Source organism: Rhinolophus ferrumequinum, chromosome 6, assembly GCF_004115265.2.
Source record: "Rhinolophus ferrumequinum isolate MPI-CBG mRhiFer1 chromosome 6, mRhiFer1_v1.p, whole genome shotgun sequence".
Lineage (NCBI taxonomy): Eukaryota > Metazoa > Chordata > Mammalia > Chiroptera > Rhinolophidae > Rhinolophus > Rhinolophus ferrumequinum.
Window position 1 is genome coordinate 37,834,231 of NC_046289.1, and position 17,261 is coordinate 37,851,491.

At 35.4% G+C, this 17,261-nt stretch overlaps 1 protein-coding gene across 7 annotated transcripts in view; it reads right to left on the minus strand.

Annotated features, from left to right (window-relative positions):
- The window catches only part of KTN1 (kinectin 1), an 89,175-nt gene that overhangs the window by 50,213 nt on the left and 21,701 nt on the right, over positions 1–17,261 (minus strand). For all 7 annotated transcript variants that reach the window (XM_033108131.1, XM_033108135.1, XM_033108136.1 and 4 more), the window contains 7 exons: positions 14,649–14,786; positions 13,112–13,282; positions 11,983–12,113; positions 6,505–6,621; positions 4,382–4,522; positions 1,667–1,773; positions 758–890 (listed from right to left, as the gene is read on the minus strand). In XM_033108131.1, the coding sequence (XP_032964022.1) occupies positions 758–890; positions 1,667–1,773; positions 4,382–4,522; positions 6,505–6,621; positions 11,983–12,113; positions 13,112–13,282; positions 14,649–14,786 (938 nt within the window). The remainder of the gene's footprint in view (positions 1–757; positions 891–1,666; positions 1,774–4,381; positions 4,523–6,504; positions 6,622–11,982; positions 12,114–13,111; positions 13,283–14,648; positions 14,787–17,261) is intronic.

The window sequence follows — 17,261 nt, forward strand, 5'->3', positions numbered from 1 at the left end:
TAATCCCTACTATTCTGGAACTAGTATCAAATACATTTTGATTTTGTATTGTATCAAATACCTAGGTAGGAACTGATCAAATACATTTAACTTATACAAATTGAAGTATACATCCAACAAATCCTCTCCTCAGTAAAAGGAGGAACAGACAATTTTACCCATCATTCCACTCAATGTGCATAGGCTATGAAGTTCAAGAAGAAACGAATCTACTCCTCTCTCAGTCAGCCTGAGCAACCCCATGAATCTCTTCTCAGTATGAGAATCTCATGGTACCAAGTGTCGAAAAATACAATGTATACTATGGCTCAAGTAAAAACTACTGGAGCATTACTTGGTCTTATGCTCCAGCAAAAGAAAGTCATCTATTCTGATGTTGGAAGAAAAACAGACTTTACTAAACTTAATAAGAAATCCAAGTAATGGATGGCAAGTGATGTTGAAGGTAATTTTAACTACATGATTTTTGCCCTATGCAGGCAGAGCTTAACCTCCACAGACAAAATGAAATTCTACTGCTTATACCTACCTGTCAATCAGCTAATTTCATATTTCATATCTTCAAACAGTCTTTACCTTCAAACTCAAGCCTATATTCAATTTTTACATTAGTCCACACACTTCTGCATCAGCAGAACACTTAGACTACAGGTCCCATTAAGCCTCCAACTCCATTTCTCAAACCTATATATACATTTAGGTCACTGAATTGAATATCCACATTATTTATGAAATGATAAAGGTAGAAATATATAACCTTTAACTGAGTAACTGCTTGCTCAGCATTCTTCTTTTGGACTTCCTCTTGCTGTAGCTTTCCTGTTTTCTCAGTCAGTTCATTCACCAATCTAGCATAATCCTGGCGCAGTTTATTTAGTTCAGCAGACTGCCTGAAAATAGTAACTAGATTAGGAACCTTCCATTATTACAAACTCATATAAAGAAAAGATAAACAAAACATATTTTACATGTTTTGCTGAGTTAGTAATTCCACTAATAACCAAATGAACAGGCTATATAAGTAACTACTAAAATGAAGTATGGTTGAGAGTAACTTCTGAATTATTCTGATGGCAATAACACAAATTCTAAAGTCACTATAATATAATCAAGAAATGGATGACCACACACTAATAACAGAATCAATAGTGCCACCCTCAAACTGATGTTCTGAAAATCTATTAAAGTCAATCAGTCAGTGTTTATTCTGTTTAAGTATGTCATTAGCCCTCTCTAGGGTTCTGTTTCTCAAAGTATAACCCAGAGCAAACCACATAATTATCACAAGAATGTGTCTTAATATGTAGACTCATAGGCTCCACCTCAGAGCCACTGAAGCATCATCTTTTAGGGGTAGGACACAAGAACATGTTTTTTTTAACGAATATGGCAGACCCTCGTCAGAACAATGAAATTTGAGAACTACTGTTAAACAGGGTAGATGGTAAATTCAGTCTCATGTATTTGTAGACTTTTCTACTGGTGGCACAGTATTTACCATACAGTTTAGCTGAAAAGGTTCTTCACACAAGAGAAATGTTTTTGAAAATCAACTCATTTTAGAAACAAATGTAAAAAACTTTAGCCAATTACTATCAAACATCATTTTGATGGTTCAAGAAACTACTCTGCCATTCAATTAAACATAAAGCATTTGGAAACATACTTGCTTTCTAATTGGTTTGTAGTGTTGCTGACAGCATCTCTCAGTATGCCATTTTCCTGCTTCAAGTGAGCTATCTCTGCCTCCATCTGCTCACGAACTTGCTGAAACTAAAATTATTTTACAAACATAAGATTTAGAAAACAATGACTACCAAAGCGAAGTTTTAAAAGAAACTTTATTATGATGAGAATGTAAAAAGCATCAAGACAATGAAGTTTACATCATCCTTCTCAAATAAATATAAACAAATTTAAACGATGAGTTACATTTTGATAGTGATGAATGCAAAGTAAGTATTAGGTTGGTGCAAAAGTAACTGCGGTTTTTGCAATTATTTTTAACTTTTTAAACTGCAATTACTTTTGCACAAACCTAATACAAACTGCCACAGCATTCAAGAAAGCAAGTAGATGCTAGCTACTATCATATTTGAAATGAAAAATAAATACACATAGATACTATTTCAGAACTGAAAGATGATTTAGGATACTTCCCTACCCATTAGACTCATATAGAATTAAGCCTGTCTTGATCCTATGTTAATTTTATGTTAGCAATATTTTCTAATGAAAGATTTTAGTGATCAAGTTTAAAAATATGTTCAATACATTTATATTAACTTACAAATTGAGCCATACTCAAATAGATGGCAAATTCATTGAACAGTAATCTACTTGCTAAAATATTCTGGCCTCTAATTTTTTATTTCAGAATTACACCATCAAAAGATAAACAACACTGAATCTTATATCCCCATAAGGATATGTCTTACCTAAATATGTGAAATAATCTTAATTTTTAGTAAACCTATTCAAATAAAAGAAATTCTATCTTTCCAAGAACTTATATGGAATCTGTATCTTGACCTCTATAAACAAGTAAAAAATAAAATAAAAAATGATGAATCACTTCACCCTCAATAAAAGATGTTGCTACATGTACTTGGTTAATTTTGAAATGAATAGTAAGAAAATATCACTTGAGGCTAGAAAAATCAGTTCTTCAATAACCTGATCTCCAGGGGAGAATACTTCAAATGGTTAGGGGTTGGGAAGATAGAGGACTGGGCCAAATGAAAGCCTAGGAGCAGCCGTGGATGGGGTAAGAATCTGACAAGAGTGATTCACTTCTTTTTTGCTATTAGTGTATTTCCATGAAAAACATTTGGACTTTGATAGCAATGAAGAATAATTTAAAATTTTTCAGCAGACTAGCAATGTGATCAAAGTAATATTTTACAAATAAAAATCTGGTACTAATTACATATTAGAATGGAAATGAGACCTAGTAAGAAGGTGCTATGATTATGTTAATGTGAAATAATAAACTAAGGTGATGTCTAAGAACTGAATGCAAGAATAATTAGAAATAAAGTATCTTTAAGATTTCAGAATAAATTATGTATTGGGCAAGGGAGAGAAAAGTCAAAGGACAATAATGCCTAAAAATACTGGAAAATAAAAACAGCCTGATCAAAAATAAGAGTTTGACTTTAGAAATATGTAAAATTTGAGGTGATGAAAAGAGCTTCCAAATTGAAGCTTTAGCCAGCAATGGAAATAATTTGCAAAAAAAAACAATCCTTAGTCCAGAAAGTTCAATTAGGGGGAGTAAGCTCACTTGACAAGCAAACCCGAACTATATTCTTCAAATGCCTGTTTATCAGTAATAAAGGTAATACTTCAATCTCAAAAAAAAGAACACAAACAAATATCACTGGGCCAGACCTAACCGGAATTATGAAAATGGGTAATACACAGAAAGACAGACAGTAAGAACTGAACCTTCTGAAATGTTCAAAGAAGACTGGTGAAAGTAAGAACAAGAAACAAAAGATCACTTAGGCCAAAACCTTATGAGTTTTCCTTCATTATCACTTCTCTCTCCTTCTTTCCTGCACTGTCACCAAGCTCTATCTACTAACTCTTTTTGTATCACTCAAACTCATCCTGTCATTGTCAACATCTGATTTCAGGCCCTTCTTCTCCTGGATTCCTGCAAAAGCCTTCCAACTATCCTGTGTTCCATTCTCACAATGCTGCCAGAGTAATAATTAAGAATACTAATATAATCACATTGCTGGGTTGCTTAAACTTCACTGACTCCTCAGTCTTCACTTATACAAAGCCCTTTAAGACAGGACCGCTATTTCTTTTTTCTCCAGGTCTTGTCTTCTACATTCCAGCCCTGACTCCCAAATACAAGTATGACAGTATTTCTCACAAACTGTTATCACTAGACAACCTGTATTGGAAACACCTTGTGTGTACTCACTAGAAAGCTCAATCCTGGGCCCCAAAATAAACCCACTGAACCATCTCTAGAGATGGGACTAAGGAATCACACCAAGTAATAACCTTTCACACCCTGTGCCCACTCCATCACTCTTTTGCCTGCCAAAGCCCAACTGTTTCAAAAGCTTCAACAACAGTCTGCATATCATTTCTAACAAGTCTTCCCTACCAATCTTTCTCTTCCCCACCTCCCATCTCCACTGTTCCAAAGCACCCAATGCTTACCTCTACTGTAATGGAGTATTTACTTGTCAGCTTCCAGCCTCCCCACCAACAAAAGTTGCTAACTTAGGAGGGAGCCAGTTTAACTAGCCATTGTACCATGGCCCAGCACAGGGCTTTGTACATATTAGGGAGTTAAAAGCTCGCTACTTAAATGGACGCAAACATTTCATTTTGTTTTCAAAGAATGAAAATATACCTTCATCTGCATCTGTTGAGTCTCTTGATAACTGACATGCATTTTGTTTTGAAATATATTATGTTCCTTTTCTAATGCTCCAATCCGATCTTTCATCCTTGCTATAACCACACTGCTTCTTTCTTTTTCTGTCATCATTTCCTAGAAGAGTAAACCAGAAAAAAATTAAAAATGAGTACCATAAGACTATAATAATAAAACACTTTTAACATCAGAAAATATGGTATCAGTAAAACAACCATGAATTCTAAAATAAGTACTTACTTAAAAAGCAAGGTCAAAGGTTAAAAAAAACCCATTGTCTTTTGCATCTTACCTTGTCTTTATACCAGTACCCTTCATAAACACTGCTGTTTTGTTTACTCTTATTTCAAATGTACTTTCTAGCCTGAGTTAAAGAGTTGAACCTGAAATAAATCCTACATTCTAACTTGATTATAAGATTTTTACACTTGATCTTACAGGCCAAGAAGTGATACATAAGAAGATTTTTAAACCAAAACAGTTAATTCACTATAATTTGCAGGTACTAGCTCTCTTTTAGGGTACAGTAAAAGGCCAAAAAAAAAGAGCCTAGAAGAGAAAAAAATAAGTCTCTTTTTCTAGGGGAAGAGATAAGGATATGTTTCTAGCAGAACGGAAGTTTGGAATAAGAGTAAAAGTAAGAAAATAAAGTTTTATTATCTTCCCAAGTCAAATTTTCTTAAAAGGGTGATTTCATTTTGTGTTGCAAGTAGTTTGAACTTCTAGAACAAATATTAATTATCAAAGTACAATAAAGCCAAGCAACTTTAAAGTTATGTGCAGGGATGATCATGCCCATGCCCCTGCTCAGCCCATGCCCCTGCTCTAAGAAACCATCTGAAAAAATTTAGGATTTTTATGTAATTGATGGTGGCTCATAAAAGTTAATTCTTTACATTTGAAAATTGTTCTATGATGTATATAATACACTTAGGAAAAAGTATACACATCTTAAGTGTACAGCTCAATAAATCACAAAGTAGTTACCTTTTTAAATGTTTAAAATATAGTCCAGAAAACTATTACAACATAAAACTATATACGAAAGTTTCTAATTTTAAGGAAACATGTTTAGTTTAGTAACAACTTTGATTAATCTTAATATGACCAAGTTTTTCCAATGACTTTTTATTTACTTCAAATTCATATAAAGGATTTTATATTCAAAAGAGGCCATTCACATGTTATCACGTAGCTATGTGAATGATGTAGAAATAAACCTTATTTGCTCTACTGTATTTAATTCCTAAAAGGAATAACAGCACTTCAGGAGGAATGAGACCACATTTTCCATAGTTTGAATTATGTTCTCAATCTACATGATTTTTTTTTTGAGATTTAATTGACACAGCACATTATATTAGTTTCAACTATACAACACAATGATTCAATATGTATATATATTGAGAAGTAATCACAGTAAGTATAGTTAACAGCATCACCACAGTTGCAAACTTTTTTCTTGTGATGAGAACTGTTAAGATCCACTCCCTTAGCAGCTCTCAAACATACAATACAGTATTCTTAATTATAGTCACCATGTTGCTCGTACATCTCCAAGACTTATTTACTTTATAACTGCGAGTTTGTATCATTTGACGTGATTTTTAAAGGTCTTTCTTTACCTCTCAGAGTAACATTTCTGGGGTTTGAAGAACTTCAATGATTAAAAATTATAAATATTTATCACAAAAACCTTCACAAATAAATTACCTACATAAGAATTTCAATTTATCCTATAAATTGGATTTAAACAAGATCACGCTGAGTTTTATGCTTTTATAGAGAATAATTCTAGGTCAGATCCAACTGAACAATGTTCCCAATGTCCAAATTCTCCTGTTATTCTGAAATTAGGATATCGATAAGTACTGTTATTTTAAATTCATAATTCATCTGTAAGCTATAACAACATGAAAGAGTGAGTCCCTACCACCACCACCAAAACTCTAAACGAAAATGACTTCTACTTTTTTACACAATTTTTTTACATCAATTTTTTACACAAACAATTAACTCAGTAATTATGAACAATTTCTAAAATCCTTCAGTGCTTCTGATTCAGAAACTCTCTCCTTTAAATACAAGCCCGACTTCACCTGGGTTAACTGCTTACACCGATCCTTCATGGCAGCAGCATCTTCCTTCACAGCAGCAAGTAATTTGTCTTTTTCTTGAAGCTGATGTACAAGTGCAGTCAACTCTCCTTTACTTGACTACAATTGAGAAATCAATACAGAATTAGCAATACTTAACATGGACTAATGAAAATCATGTAAAGGAAGTATCTAGTATCAAGTGTTCTTAGGCCAATGCAGAGTCCACTATTACATATAAAGTACAATGACTGTCAACTACCGGTCAGTAAAATATCATTCAGGAAAGTCACTGTATCATTATATATTCTGATGCATAAGATACATTATTAATGAAAAAACAAATTTGTACTAAGAATTATAGATCATCCATTTTTAAACCCAGACTCAATCAAGATAGCAATTTCCCCTTCTCCTCCTAAAAGATCAAAAGAACAGTATGAAACCAGAATGCAAAATGAACCAAAATGAAATAGTTGTCTGTCATGTCAAAGCATATCAGGAAAGACTGACAAAAGTAGTGGAAATCAAACACAGGTGGCTCGACAACACTATCAGAATATACCCAAAACTACAGAGGTACCACGGGTGCATAGTTCTCTGAAGTTAACAGGCATACCTTGGGAGATAAAACCAACAATCCCCCATTTGACATTAGGAAAAAGTGCAAAGATAGACGGTAAGCATTTTCTTGGAAGGAGGTCTCAAGAAGCAGAATAAGTAGAAATGAAGAGAAAACCATACAAACTTTTACTTAAAAAGAGCAGCTAGTCAGTAAGGCAGTTGTCAAGGGAGATTCACTATAGGGAAACACTCTATAGCGAACCTTTTATATGGGAAGAAGGAAAGGCTAAAAGAACTCATTTACACACACAGCCCAAGGAGAACACCAGTTAGCCTTGGTCCTTTATTATCAATCTCCAGGCACAGAGATGATCCAAGAGGAACACCCCTCACTGGAAAAGGAGTACTGATCAAAAAGAAATAAAACAAAGTCTAAGCAAGATACAAGAAAAAGGAAGAAAACAGTAAGAATAAAACCAATGGCAAGTGAAGAAAAATCACCAGAGAAAAGACTGTCAAAGAGTAGACAAAAATTGTGATTAAAAACATGCCACCGTGATTTATAAAAATCTAATACAGCAGCCATTTCTGGAAAAACAAGAGCAAAGAACAGAGCTCACAAGAAAAGACCTGAGAGGAAAGACAAGACAGCAGAATGAGATAAAATATGAGCTGGCAAAACCTGAGGTAAAAGTAACACCATCTCAGAAATAATCCAAATAAAAGCAGCAAATAGAAAAAGACAAGCTGCTGAAAATACAGTAAGAGACATAAAGTACAGGGTGAAGAGAAGTAAATAAAAAGAAACAAAAATAAACCAAAAAGGCTTTATTTTTTTTTAAGACTAAAATATGAAAGCCAACAACAACAGGCAAAGATGATCCAACATATGCTTAATTGACACCCGTTATTTCAATTATTTTAAGGGACACTGAATCTCATGATGGAAAAGCATGCTTTATGCCATGTAATACTGATAGAGGAGTCAATGCCCAGCCATATTATAGTAAAATCCTGCTGGACTTCAAAGAAGCTGAATCTCTTGATGTTTGTACAGTAGGGTGGACACTGGAAAGGTTCAACAAATAATAAACACTAGGTTGATTGCCCAAAGGATGTTCTTATTGTGAGTGTAGTTTGATATAAATACATGAAAAGAAAGCAAAATTCAAACTGTTCTCAGACCTCTATCCAACAGTATGAATGAAGAGAATGGTAAAGCAAGAATGAAAAAAATTCTCAAAAATATCCAGAAACATTATACCTCACCAAATCATTATTCAAGTATAAAGACAACAAAGAAGCATTTTAACTTGCCAGAATTTGGGAAATATAGTTTCCATGAGCCCTTCTTGAAGAAATTCCAGGAAAAACAACTTCATCCAACCAAGAGATGAATACAGAAGCTATGGCAAAAGAATTGGTATCAAGCTTTGAACCCACCATTAAACTGTAGAATTAAGACTAAAACAAACATGAAAGTTATAGTCACAAAACAAACATTAAACATTGTAAGTATCTGATAAACAAATGCTATCTATAATTAACGAAAGTTGAGAAGAAAGAGAGAAAGTAGGAAAAAATGTAAGTAAGCAGGCTTCCTCCTATTACATAGCATCGGGTCACAACAGTTAATAATTTAAAGTTGAACAATCACATAATTGAAACAAGTATATTTAAAGGTCAATACTAAGAAATAAATAATCAATTAAAATAATCAAATAAATCTTAAACATTTTCTTACTAGTAATAACATTAACAGTTAACATTTTTGAGGAATTATTGTATTCTAGGAACTCTAAGCACCTACACTGTCTTATCTCATTTTAATTCTCAAAACCTGATTATCATTCTCATTTAGTGATGGGAAAACTGAAGTATTGAGGTTAAGTAACTTATCTAAGGCCACAAAGCACAAAGTGGCAGAGCCCAGATTTGAATGCAGGAAATCTGACTCTAGAGCCCTGGGTCTTAACTTACATTTAACTTACATTCTAAACATACAACTCAAGTGTCTTGTAGCTTAAAGACAAGGCTTGTGCATGCACGCACACACCCCTCTCTCTCTCTCTCTCTCCCCCCCCCCAACTGTGTAACACCTCTAGCTTTTACTCTATTTCCCCCTCCCAGCTAAGGTTCTTACTGTCACATTTCCTGCTCATTCGTCACTTATTTACCGTCTAGTTCTCCAATGAAACTGTTTTCAATAAGGATATCAAATCTAGTTTTTCAACGCTTATCCCCTTGATCTCTCTAAAAGCATGTCACTGTTGACTTTTCCCTCCAAACTCTGAACTCTCCACCCTCCCTAAGCGGCTGTGATTCCACTGTCTCCTGGTGTTTCTCCTCCTTCTGCTTCGTGGTGGCTTTCTCTACTAAATGGTAATGCTTCTCAGAGTTCATTCTTGAACTTTCTTATCACTCCACACAACCTCTCTGGTCTAACATACAACCACCATATGTATTGGTGATAGTGGATAACTTTCCTAAATCACTCCCATTGCAATCTTTTGTCAACTCCAGAGAAATATATATTCAACTGTGAAATGATTACATTCACCTAAATGATCCAAACTTCTTAAAATTTTTCACAATCCTCTACTCTGTCTTCCTCTGCCATGTGTTCACAAATACCATTGTCATGACAATCTATCCAGTTACTCAAGAGCAAACACAGGCATTCATTCTGGACTCTTCTTTAGCCACTCTATGTAATATGGTCAGCAAGGCCTCTAACTTCTCTATCCCTCCTACGCCTATGCTGGTGCTCCTGCATTTATCTTTCTCCTTCCTCTCAAGTGGTCTTTATTATGTGGGGGGATTCATTTCCATCTGGAACCTTGAAATCTATTAAAAGATCTGAACAAGGCTCAGTTTCTATGCCAGAGAAAGGGAGAAATTAAACTTACCTGGTCTTTCCCAGATACAGGGGATCTACAAGACACTAAGTCCCTGCAAATAATAGAATCACTCCATGAAAGACCCAGAACAAGAAGATTTTAGTCAAAAGCTCAACGTTCCAAGAAAGGGGGGAAAATGTGAAGTTGCAAAATACTTACTCTATTTCAAAAACACTATCTTTAACAGTCCCCAACTTCCTCTTTGGCCTGCCTAAAATACCTATCAAGGGAGCTTGATTCTCCAGTCTCTAGAGTTCAAAGCCGTCTCAGACAAATAAAATGACTACTCTTGCCCCCATCAGCCACAGCAAACTCCTCAGTCAGAAGAGAAACACAGCATTTAATTTTAAAAAGCAACAATTTCAAACAGGTACTAACATAATAATTTTAGTTGGAGGCTTTTTCCTGCTAGGAGCTTTTCCCAATCACCACAATAACTAAGAACTCTTTTTAGATTTATACTTACCCAATTAAAATAAAGTAAATCAAGTGACAAATTCATCAGTCAAGAATTTCAAGTAAGTTCCTTGCCACGGAATAATCTGACTTTGTATCTGAAGTTGTACAGAGGCATCTATACACACTTGCTCTGATTACCCTCGAACACGTTGTTTACTCTGGGCCATTGCTGGCACCAAATGAAGACCTCCCAACAAGCATACTACATTGTAAGATGCCACAGATTTGTAAAACACACTGTCAACAGACACTGGCAAGTATGGACAGACTTATAATGCTATGGAAAAAAAGTCCAAATAGTCATAGGAAACAACAGGGAGAACAATTTAAACTAGGAACTCAGATTAGCTTTATTATGAGGAAAGGATATTTAAGTGGAGACTTGAAAGAGGAATTAACCAAGGGAAGACAGTGGGGAAAGTCCAAACAGAAGAAAAGTCTTGGTATGCTCCAGAGGTACCAGAAAAGACCTAGTATGAGTGAAATGTAGTGAGGGGATGGGGAGAGTGTCATGAGATAAGGTTGTATAGAGAAATAGGCAGAGACCTGCCAAGGAATTTGGATTACGTTCTAGGTGCAAAGACAAAGGCACAAAACAATGAGTAATATGACCTGACTGATCTCTAAAAGGTCACCTTGAATTTGTATGGAAAAAATAAGAGGCCTAAGCAAGAAAGTAGAAACATCAACTAGGAGACTACTGAAGGAAGTAAGAAGTGATGGTTTAGACTAGAATAGTCTTTAAGAAAAAATGGAAGCCACTCAAGATTTTAAAGCAGGTAAGTGGTAGTGGTTTGGTGGGGGGTGGTAGGGGTGTGTGGGTGTGTGTGTGTGTGTGTGTGTGTGTGTGTGTGTGTTTAGAACAGTTAAGTACACCACCTAATAGTGAATACCAGACATCACATCATCTTATTTTACACAAAGAACACTTCAAAACGTGTCACCTTTCCCACTATGACATCCTATACGTGTACATGATAATAGAGTGAGCATGAGCCACGAGAAATTAAATATTTACTCCATGGATTTTGTGGGGGGTTTCTGTTTTGTTTTTTCACAAATTTTAGTCAGTTATAGCAGCGATTCTACCATGCAAATCATTTATTTTAGAATGGTAATATTACACATACATATATGCAACAACAAATCCTAGGTTCTCTGAATGGAGCTATCTTCAGTCTCAAAAACATTTCATATATGCTGCCCAGAACTCCCCTGACCTTGCATTTAATACTTCCAATCACAGCACAGCAAGGTGCAACACAGCCAAGAGCCAAATGACTTTGAAGTCATGTCAATCATCTTACTTATAAGCAATGCACTTTTGTCAAAACATCAGAAGACTTAGATACCTAACTAAACTAAGTAAGTGTATTGATTAGTATGGGTATATGAAATAACTTCTGAGGACATTCTAGAACTTTTATATGTAACTATATGCTTTGGGGAATGAAGGATGGAAGTAGATAATAATTTATTGCTCTAGCAGAAGTCTTGCTTGGTGAACTTCTAACCACTGCTCCTACATATGCCCAAAACCAAAAATATGCTTGCTTACCTTCTTTAAAGCATCCTGTATCACACCAGACTTCTCCTTTAGCAAATCTATAACACAAAGGGCCTCATCTTCAGAAAACATCATAGTCTTCAAGGACAGAAGAAAATCTTTAAATTTCACTTCAGCATTTTCTTAAAAAAAAAAAAAAAAAAGGAAGGGGAGGATTAGTTAAAATACACAACTAATAACTTCAGCAAAGATAAGCATAAAGAGTTCTTCACCCAGAATATCAATAACCAAGAGAAAACAGACTTACATTTCAGGTCAAACAACAATAAATAGTCAAGAGAGAAAAACGTGTTTATCTTTAATGTAATAAGGAATACTTACATTAACTAAAATGCAGAATACTAAACTGCCAATACGCCTTCATTTTAAAAACAAAAAATCATTCAAATGTCTAGTATATGCTAGTATCTAAACTAGGTATGTTCACATTCTCATTTAACCTTAATACTCATGACATATAAACCAAATTTTACAAATGAGAAAATAAACTTGAAGATATTAAAGGGAAATCTGATTTTTTGCAAGATCAAATACATACAAGCAATCCTGACATTTGAAAACTCCATGCATCAAACATCTGCTGACTCACCCACCTCAATTCCTCCAATGCTCTCGTATTAGGCACCAACTTCCTCTTCTTAAAAGCTACTGCCACCCATTAGACCCAAAACAGCCCAAGGCTTTTAATACTTCAACTACATTTTAAGTTTAAAAAGGCACTGTGTGCATGTTGTGGGGACAAGAGGTGTATGTGAACTCTCTGTACTTTCCACTTAACTTTGCTGTGAACCTAAAACTGCTCTAAAACAAAAATAAAGTCTATGAAAAAATAATAAGAGGCAGATGTGAATTAGCATACAAAACCTTGCAGAAGACAATCATAGAAGGGAAAAGATCACCAGACAGCAAAATAGCTGTGAGACCTTGGGCAAGTCAAAACCAGTGTCCAGCTCTACAAAACTGATGGGATTGGACTAGAAAATTATCAATAACCCCTTTACTACAAGTATTCTATTAGGCTTTTGCAATTCACCGTTTCTACGAGAGAACATACTTGACTCTACGAGAACTCAAAAATGTGTTTTTTCCATACAATAGATTGTCGCATTCTGTATATTACCTTTGTCAGTTTCAGTCTTCAGTTTTTTAGCCCCCGTTTTCTGGATTCCTTCTATTTGGTCAGGTTTAATCAGATCAATAACCTCTCTCTTGTCCACCACAGGATTTGAGTCAGCATTATCCATCAAAGGAATGTAAGTAGTTGCATGAATAAGGGGTTCATCTACCAAGACTGCAATTTAAGTTCAACAGAATTGTAATTATTCAGTGTTTTTAATAGAGTAATAACACACAAGCACACTTCAGTTTAAATGATACATGCCGTTATTTTCAAATCTCTCAATTTGGCTTTAAATTCCTATTTTATCATTTAATAAGTCAAAACACAGTACCAGTTTAATATTATTTCATAGTACAGTAAATCATTCAAATCATCTAAGAGTTTGCAGCATGTCTTTTCTAATAATATCTGAAAATTTCCTTATACATCCTTTACATTTTTCTCCTGTTTTAACTAAGAATCCATTCACATTTAATTAGTGCTCAAGAAAAATTTAATTTTTATTTATGTTGGTATTTTACTGAATTCTTATTGCAATTGATAATATTTTAATTGAGATGCTAGCTACAAATATCAGTCATTGTTCCTTGCAGGTATCTTCCCATTTCTAAGAGTTATGCCTCTAATTGCCATGGCACATCTTACTACACTGGTTAAAACTTCCGGAACATTTAAAGTGGAGAAAGAAACCCTCATTTTGTTCCTAATTTTAATGGGAAAAACTCTAAGAGTTTGAATATTAAAGTCTGATACCTGTTGGTTAGAAATACGACTTCCTTATCTGTATGAAAACCTCTCTATATTCCTACTTAAAAAAAAAAACTGGGCGTGCATAGTTCTTCTATTTAAAACCTAATAAATATGTAATCTTAGCAAATATTTGGGGTAATACTTTTCTATACTTGATTGCTTAGTATATCATAATTTTAATGCAACTAATAGAATTTCATTTTGTCTTTCCAATTTCACTATTTTGTAGCACTAGTTGATACCACTGCCCAATATTATTTGAAAATCACCGTTTAAACTACATAAATTTCATAGTTAACTTTTCCCTGGACAATTCTGAACGTATAAAAATCGCACCATCACTTTTAATTGGATGCTTCCCATATATACATGCAAATTATGTTCAGGAAATAATTGGGAATGTAGGATAATGAAAGATCAAGCTAATGTCCTCAGCATAATCTTTAGGTGATATTAAAAAGTATAAATATTTCAGGAATACTTTTGTTCTAGAGTTTGTATGCTATTTACATTATTTTCAAAACTCAGTTAAGAATATGTATAAATGTTTTGTCCTTTTTAAATTTCAAACGAGCTTCATCATCACAAACTTACATACGCTCTGGCCCATCTGTCAAAGCACTACAAAGTCACAAGACTAAAGAGAACCCTGGAATTGTATTAATATTAAAGTTACTATAGCACACATTAAGCTGAGAATTAAAGAGCATGTGAGGTCTCTAGGGTTCTTATCGTAGTATACTTCTCTAGAATTAGTATTTACAAAATACACATCTACACATTTCACCATTTTCTGTCTTTTGCTTCTTTGACGATACTTTCTTCTTTCCTGATCCACCTTCTTGTTTAGTCTCTTGGTGGAGGGGTAATGATTCTTGCTTTTTTGAAGGTGCCATAAGAGTTTCCACGTTTTTATCCTGATCATCTTTATTAAAAATAAATGAAAAACCATCAAAATAAAAAATGAAAACAATGACCATACAAGATTCAATTATTAATGAATAATTCCCAGAATGCCTTACCACCAAAAGTTTGAATTCTAATGTATAACTCTCTTACTAACTTGTCATTCTAATTTTCCTACTCAGCTATATTTGCTCCTTAACTTCATCAAGACTTCTAGTACTTGCTCCTTCTTTTATATCCCATTTCTCAGCCACTCCTAGCCCTACTCAGCCTATAGGCCTGGTCAAATCTCTAGGCATGGTCAAAGCTCTATCACCCTAAAAAATAAAACCCTTCCCACCACTGTAATTCCTAGACTTTCACACCGAATTTTTTCTTACATTGACAAAAATACTCGTATAGTCTGTACTTCCTTTTCTACCAATCGTTTCTCAACTAATTGCAGCCTGATTTTTATCTCCTCCATTATATCCACAAAAGGAGTTAGTAAGGTCCCTAGTGTCCCAAATGCCATACTCTACCAGTAATATCCTTTAATCCTTATTAGACTTCTATTCAGCATTTCCTACTATTGGTCTCTACCTCCTTAAAATTTTCTCCTCTCCATTACACTAAGTGAAATAAGCCAGTCACAAAAGGACAAATATTGTCTAATTTCACTTATATGAAGTACCTAGAATAATTAAATTCAAGGAGACATAAAGGAGCGTGGGAGTTGCCAGCGTCTAAGGGTAGGGAGGAATACAGGAAATTAGTGTTTAATGGGTAGAGTTTCAGTTGGGGAAAATGAAAACATTCTTGAGATGGATGATGGTGATGACTCCACGAGAATGTGAATATACTTAATGCCGTAGAACTACACACTTAAAAATGGTTAAAATGGCTGGGCCAGCAAGGTGGCTGGAGCGCCGTGCTCCTAAGGCTGCGGTCGCTGGTTCAATTCCCACATGGGCCAGTGAGCTGCGCCCTCTACAGCTAAGATTGTGAACAACAGCTCTCCCTGGAGCTGGGCTGCTGTGAGCAGCCAGAGGTCGGTGTGAGCTACCGTGGGCTACTGTGTGCTGCCAGGAGCAGCCAGCAGCCAGAGTGAGTGGCCGACAGCCAGCGAGAGCTGCCATGAGCTGCTGTGGACCCACCGACAACCGGTGGCCGACTGCCTCAGCTGGGGGCAGCGCAAGGCTCATAACACAAGCCTGTGTCCTACACAACTAGACTGAGAAACAACAGCTTGAACCGGAGTGGGGGAGGCGGAAGAAAGGGGGATGGTTAAAGTGGTAAATTTTGTTATGTTTATTTTACCACAATAAAATAAAAAATTCTCTCCTATCAGTTCCCCCTGCAATCCTTTTCTTATATTGGAATATCCTTTGTGAGCTGCTCCTACTAAATACCTTATATGCTGGTATTCCTCAGGATTGTGTCTTATTTAAATACTTCCCCTGGGATGATCTCATCTATACCCATGACTTCAACTACAACTTTCATGCTTCAGGCTTCTGAATCTATTTCTAACCTCATGCCTCTGCACTTATATATTCCACTGCATCCTGAATTACTCCCTATATGAATGGCCCTCATAAGCACCCAAAATACAAACTAAAAGCATTCTCCTCTCCATACACATCCAGTCTCTCTCCAGTATTCCGTCTTAGTGCTACTAACCATCTACCAATTAGAGGTGAGCAAATTTTTTCTGTATAGGGTCAAATAGTAAATAATCTAGGCTTCGCAGGCCATACAGACTGTCACAACGCTTCATCTACTGTTGCAGTGTGAAAGCCAGCCATAGACATATGTTAACAAATGAATGTGGCTGCATTTAAAAAAACTTTCTTTATGAACTTGGAGGTTTGAATTTCATATTTCCATATTTAACAAATTATTATTATTTTTTCGAACCATTAAAATGTAAGAACTATTCTTGGTTCATGGGCCATAAACCAGGAAGCAGGCCGTATCTGGCTCACAGGTTGAAGTTTGCTAACCCTGACCAAACTGAGAACTTGGGAAATCGGCTTTGATACCTTCTCCTTTATCTCCCATGAGTGTATTATGTGCCACTGAGTTGGCTCTGACTCCTGGAGACTCTATGAATGAGTGACATCCACAATGTCTCGTCCCCAATGGCCCTGCTTAGCTCCTGTACACTCTTGCTTATGGCTTCATTTATGGAATCAACCCATCTCATATTTGTTCTGCCTCCTTGCCTGCTGCCTTCTGTTTTTCCCAGCATTAATGTCCTTTCCAAAGAATCCTGCCTTCTCTTGATATACCCGAAGTAAGACAGCTTCAGTTTTGTCATTTTTGCCTCCAGTGATGTTTAAGGTTTAATTTGCTCCAGGATCCACTTGCTCGACTTTCTGACAGTCTCAGGTATCTACAGAGCTCTCTCTTCCAACACCGTATTTGAAATGAATCCGTTTTTTTCCTACCAGTCTTCTTCACTGTCCAACTTTCACATCCATACATAGCAATTGGGAATATGAGGGTGTGG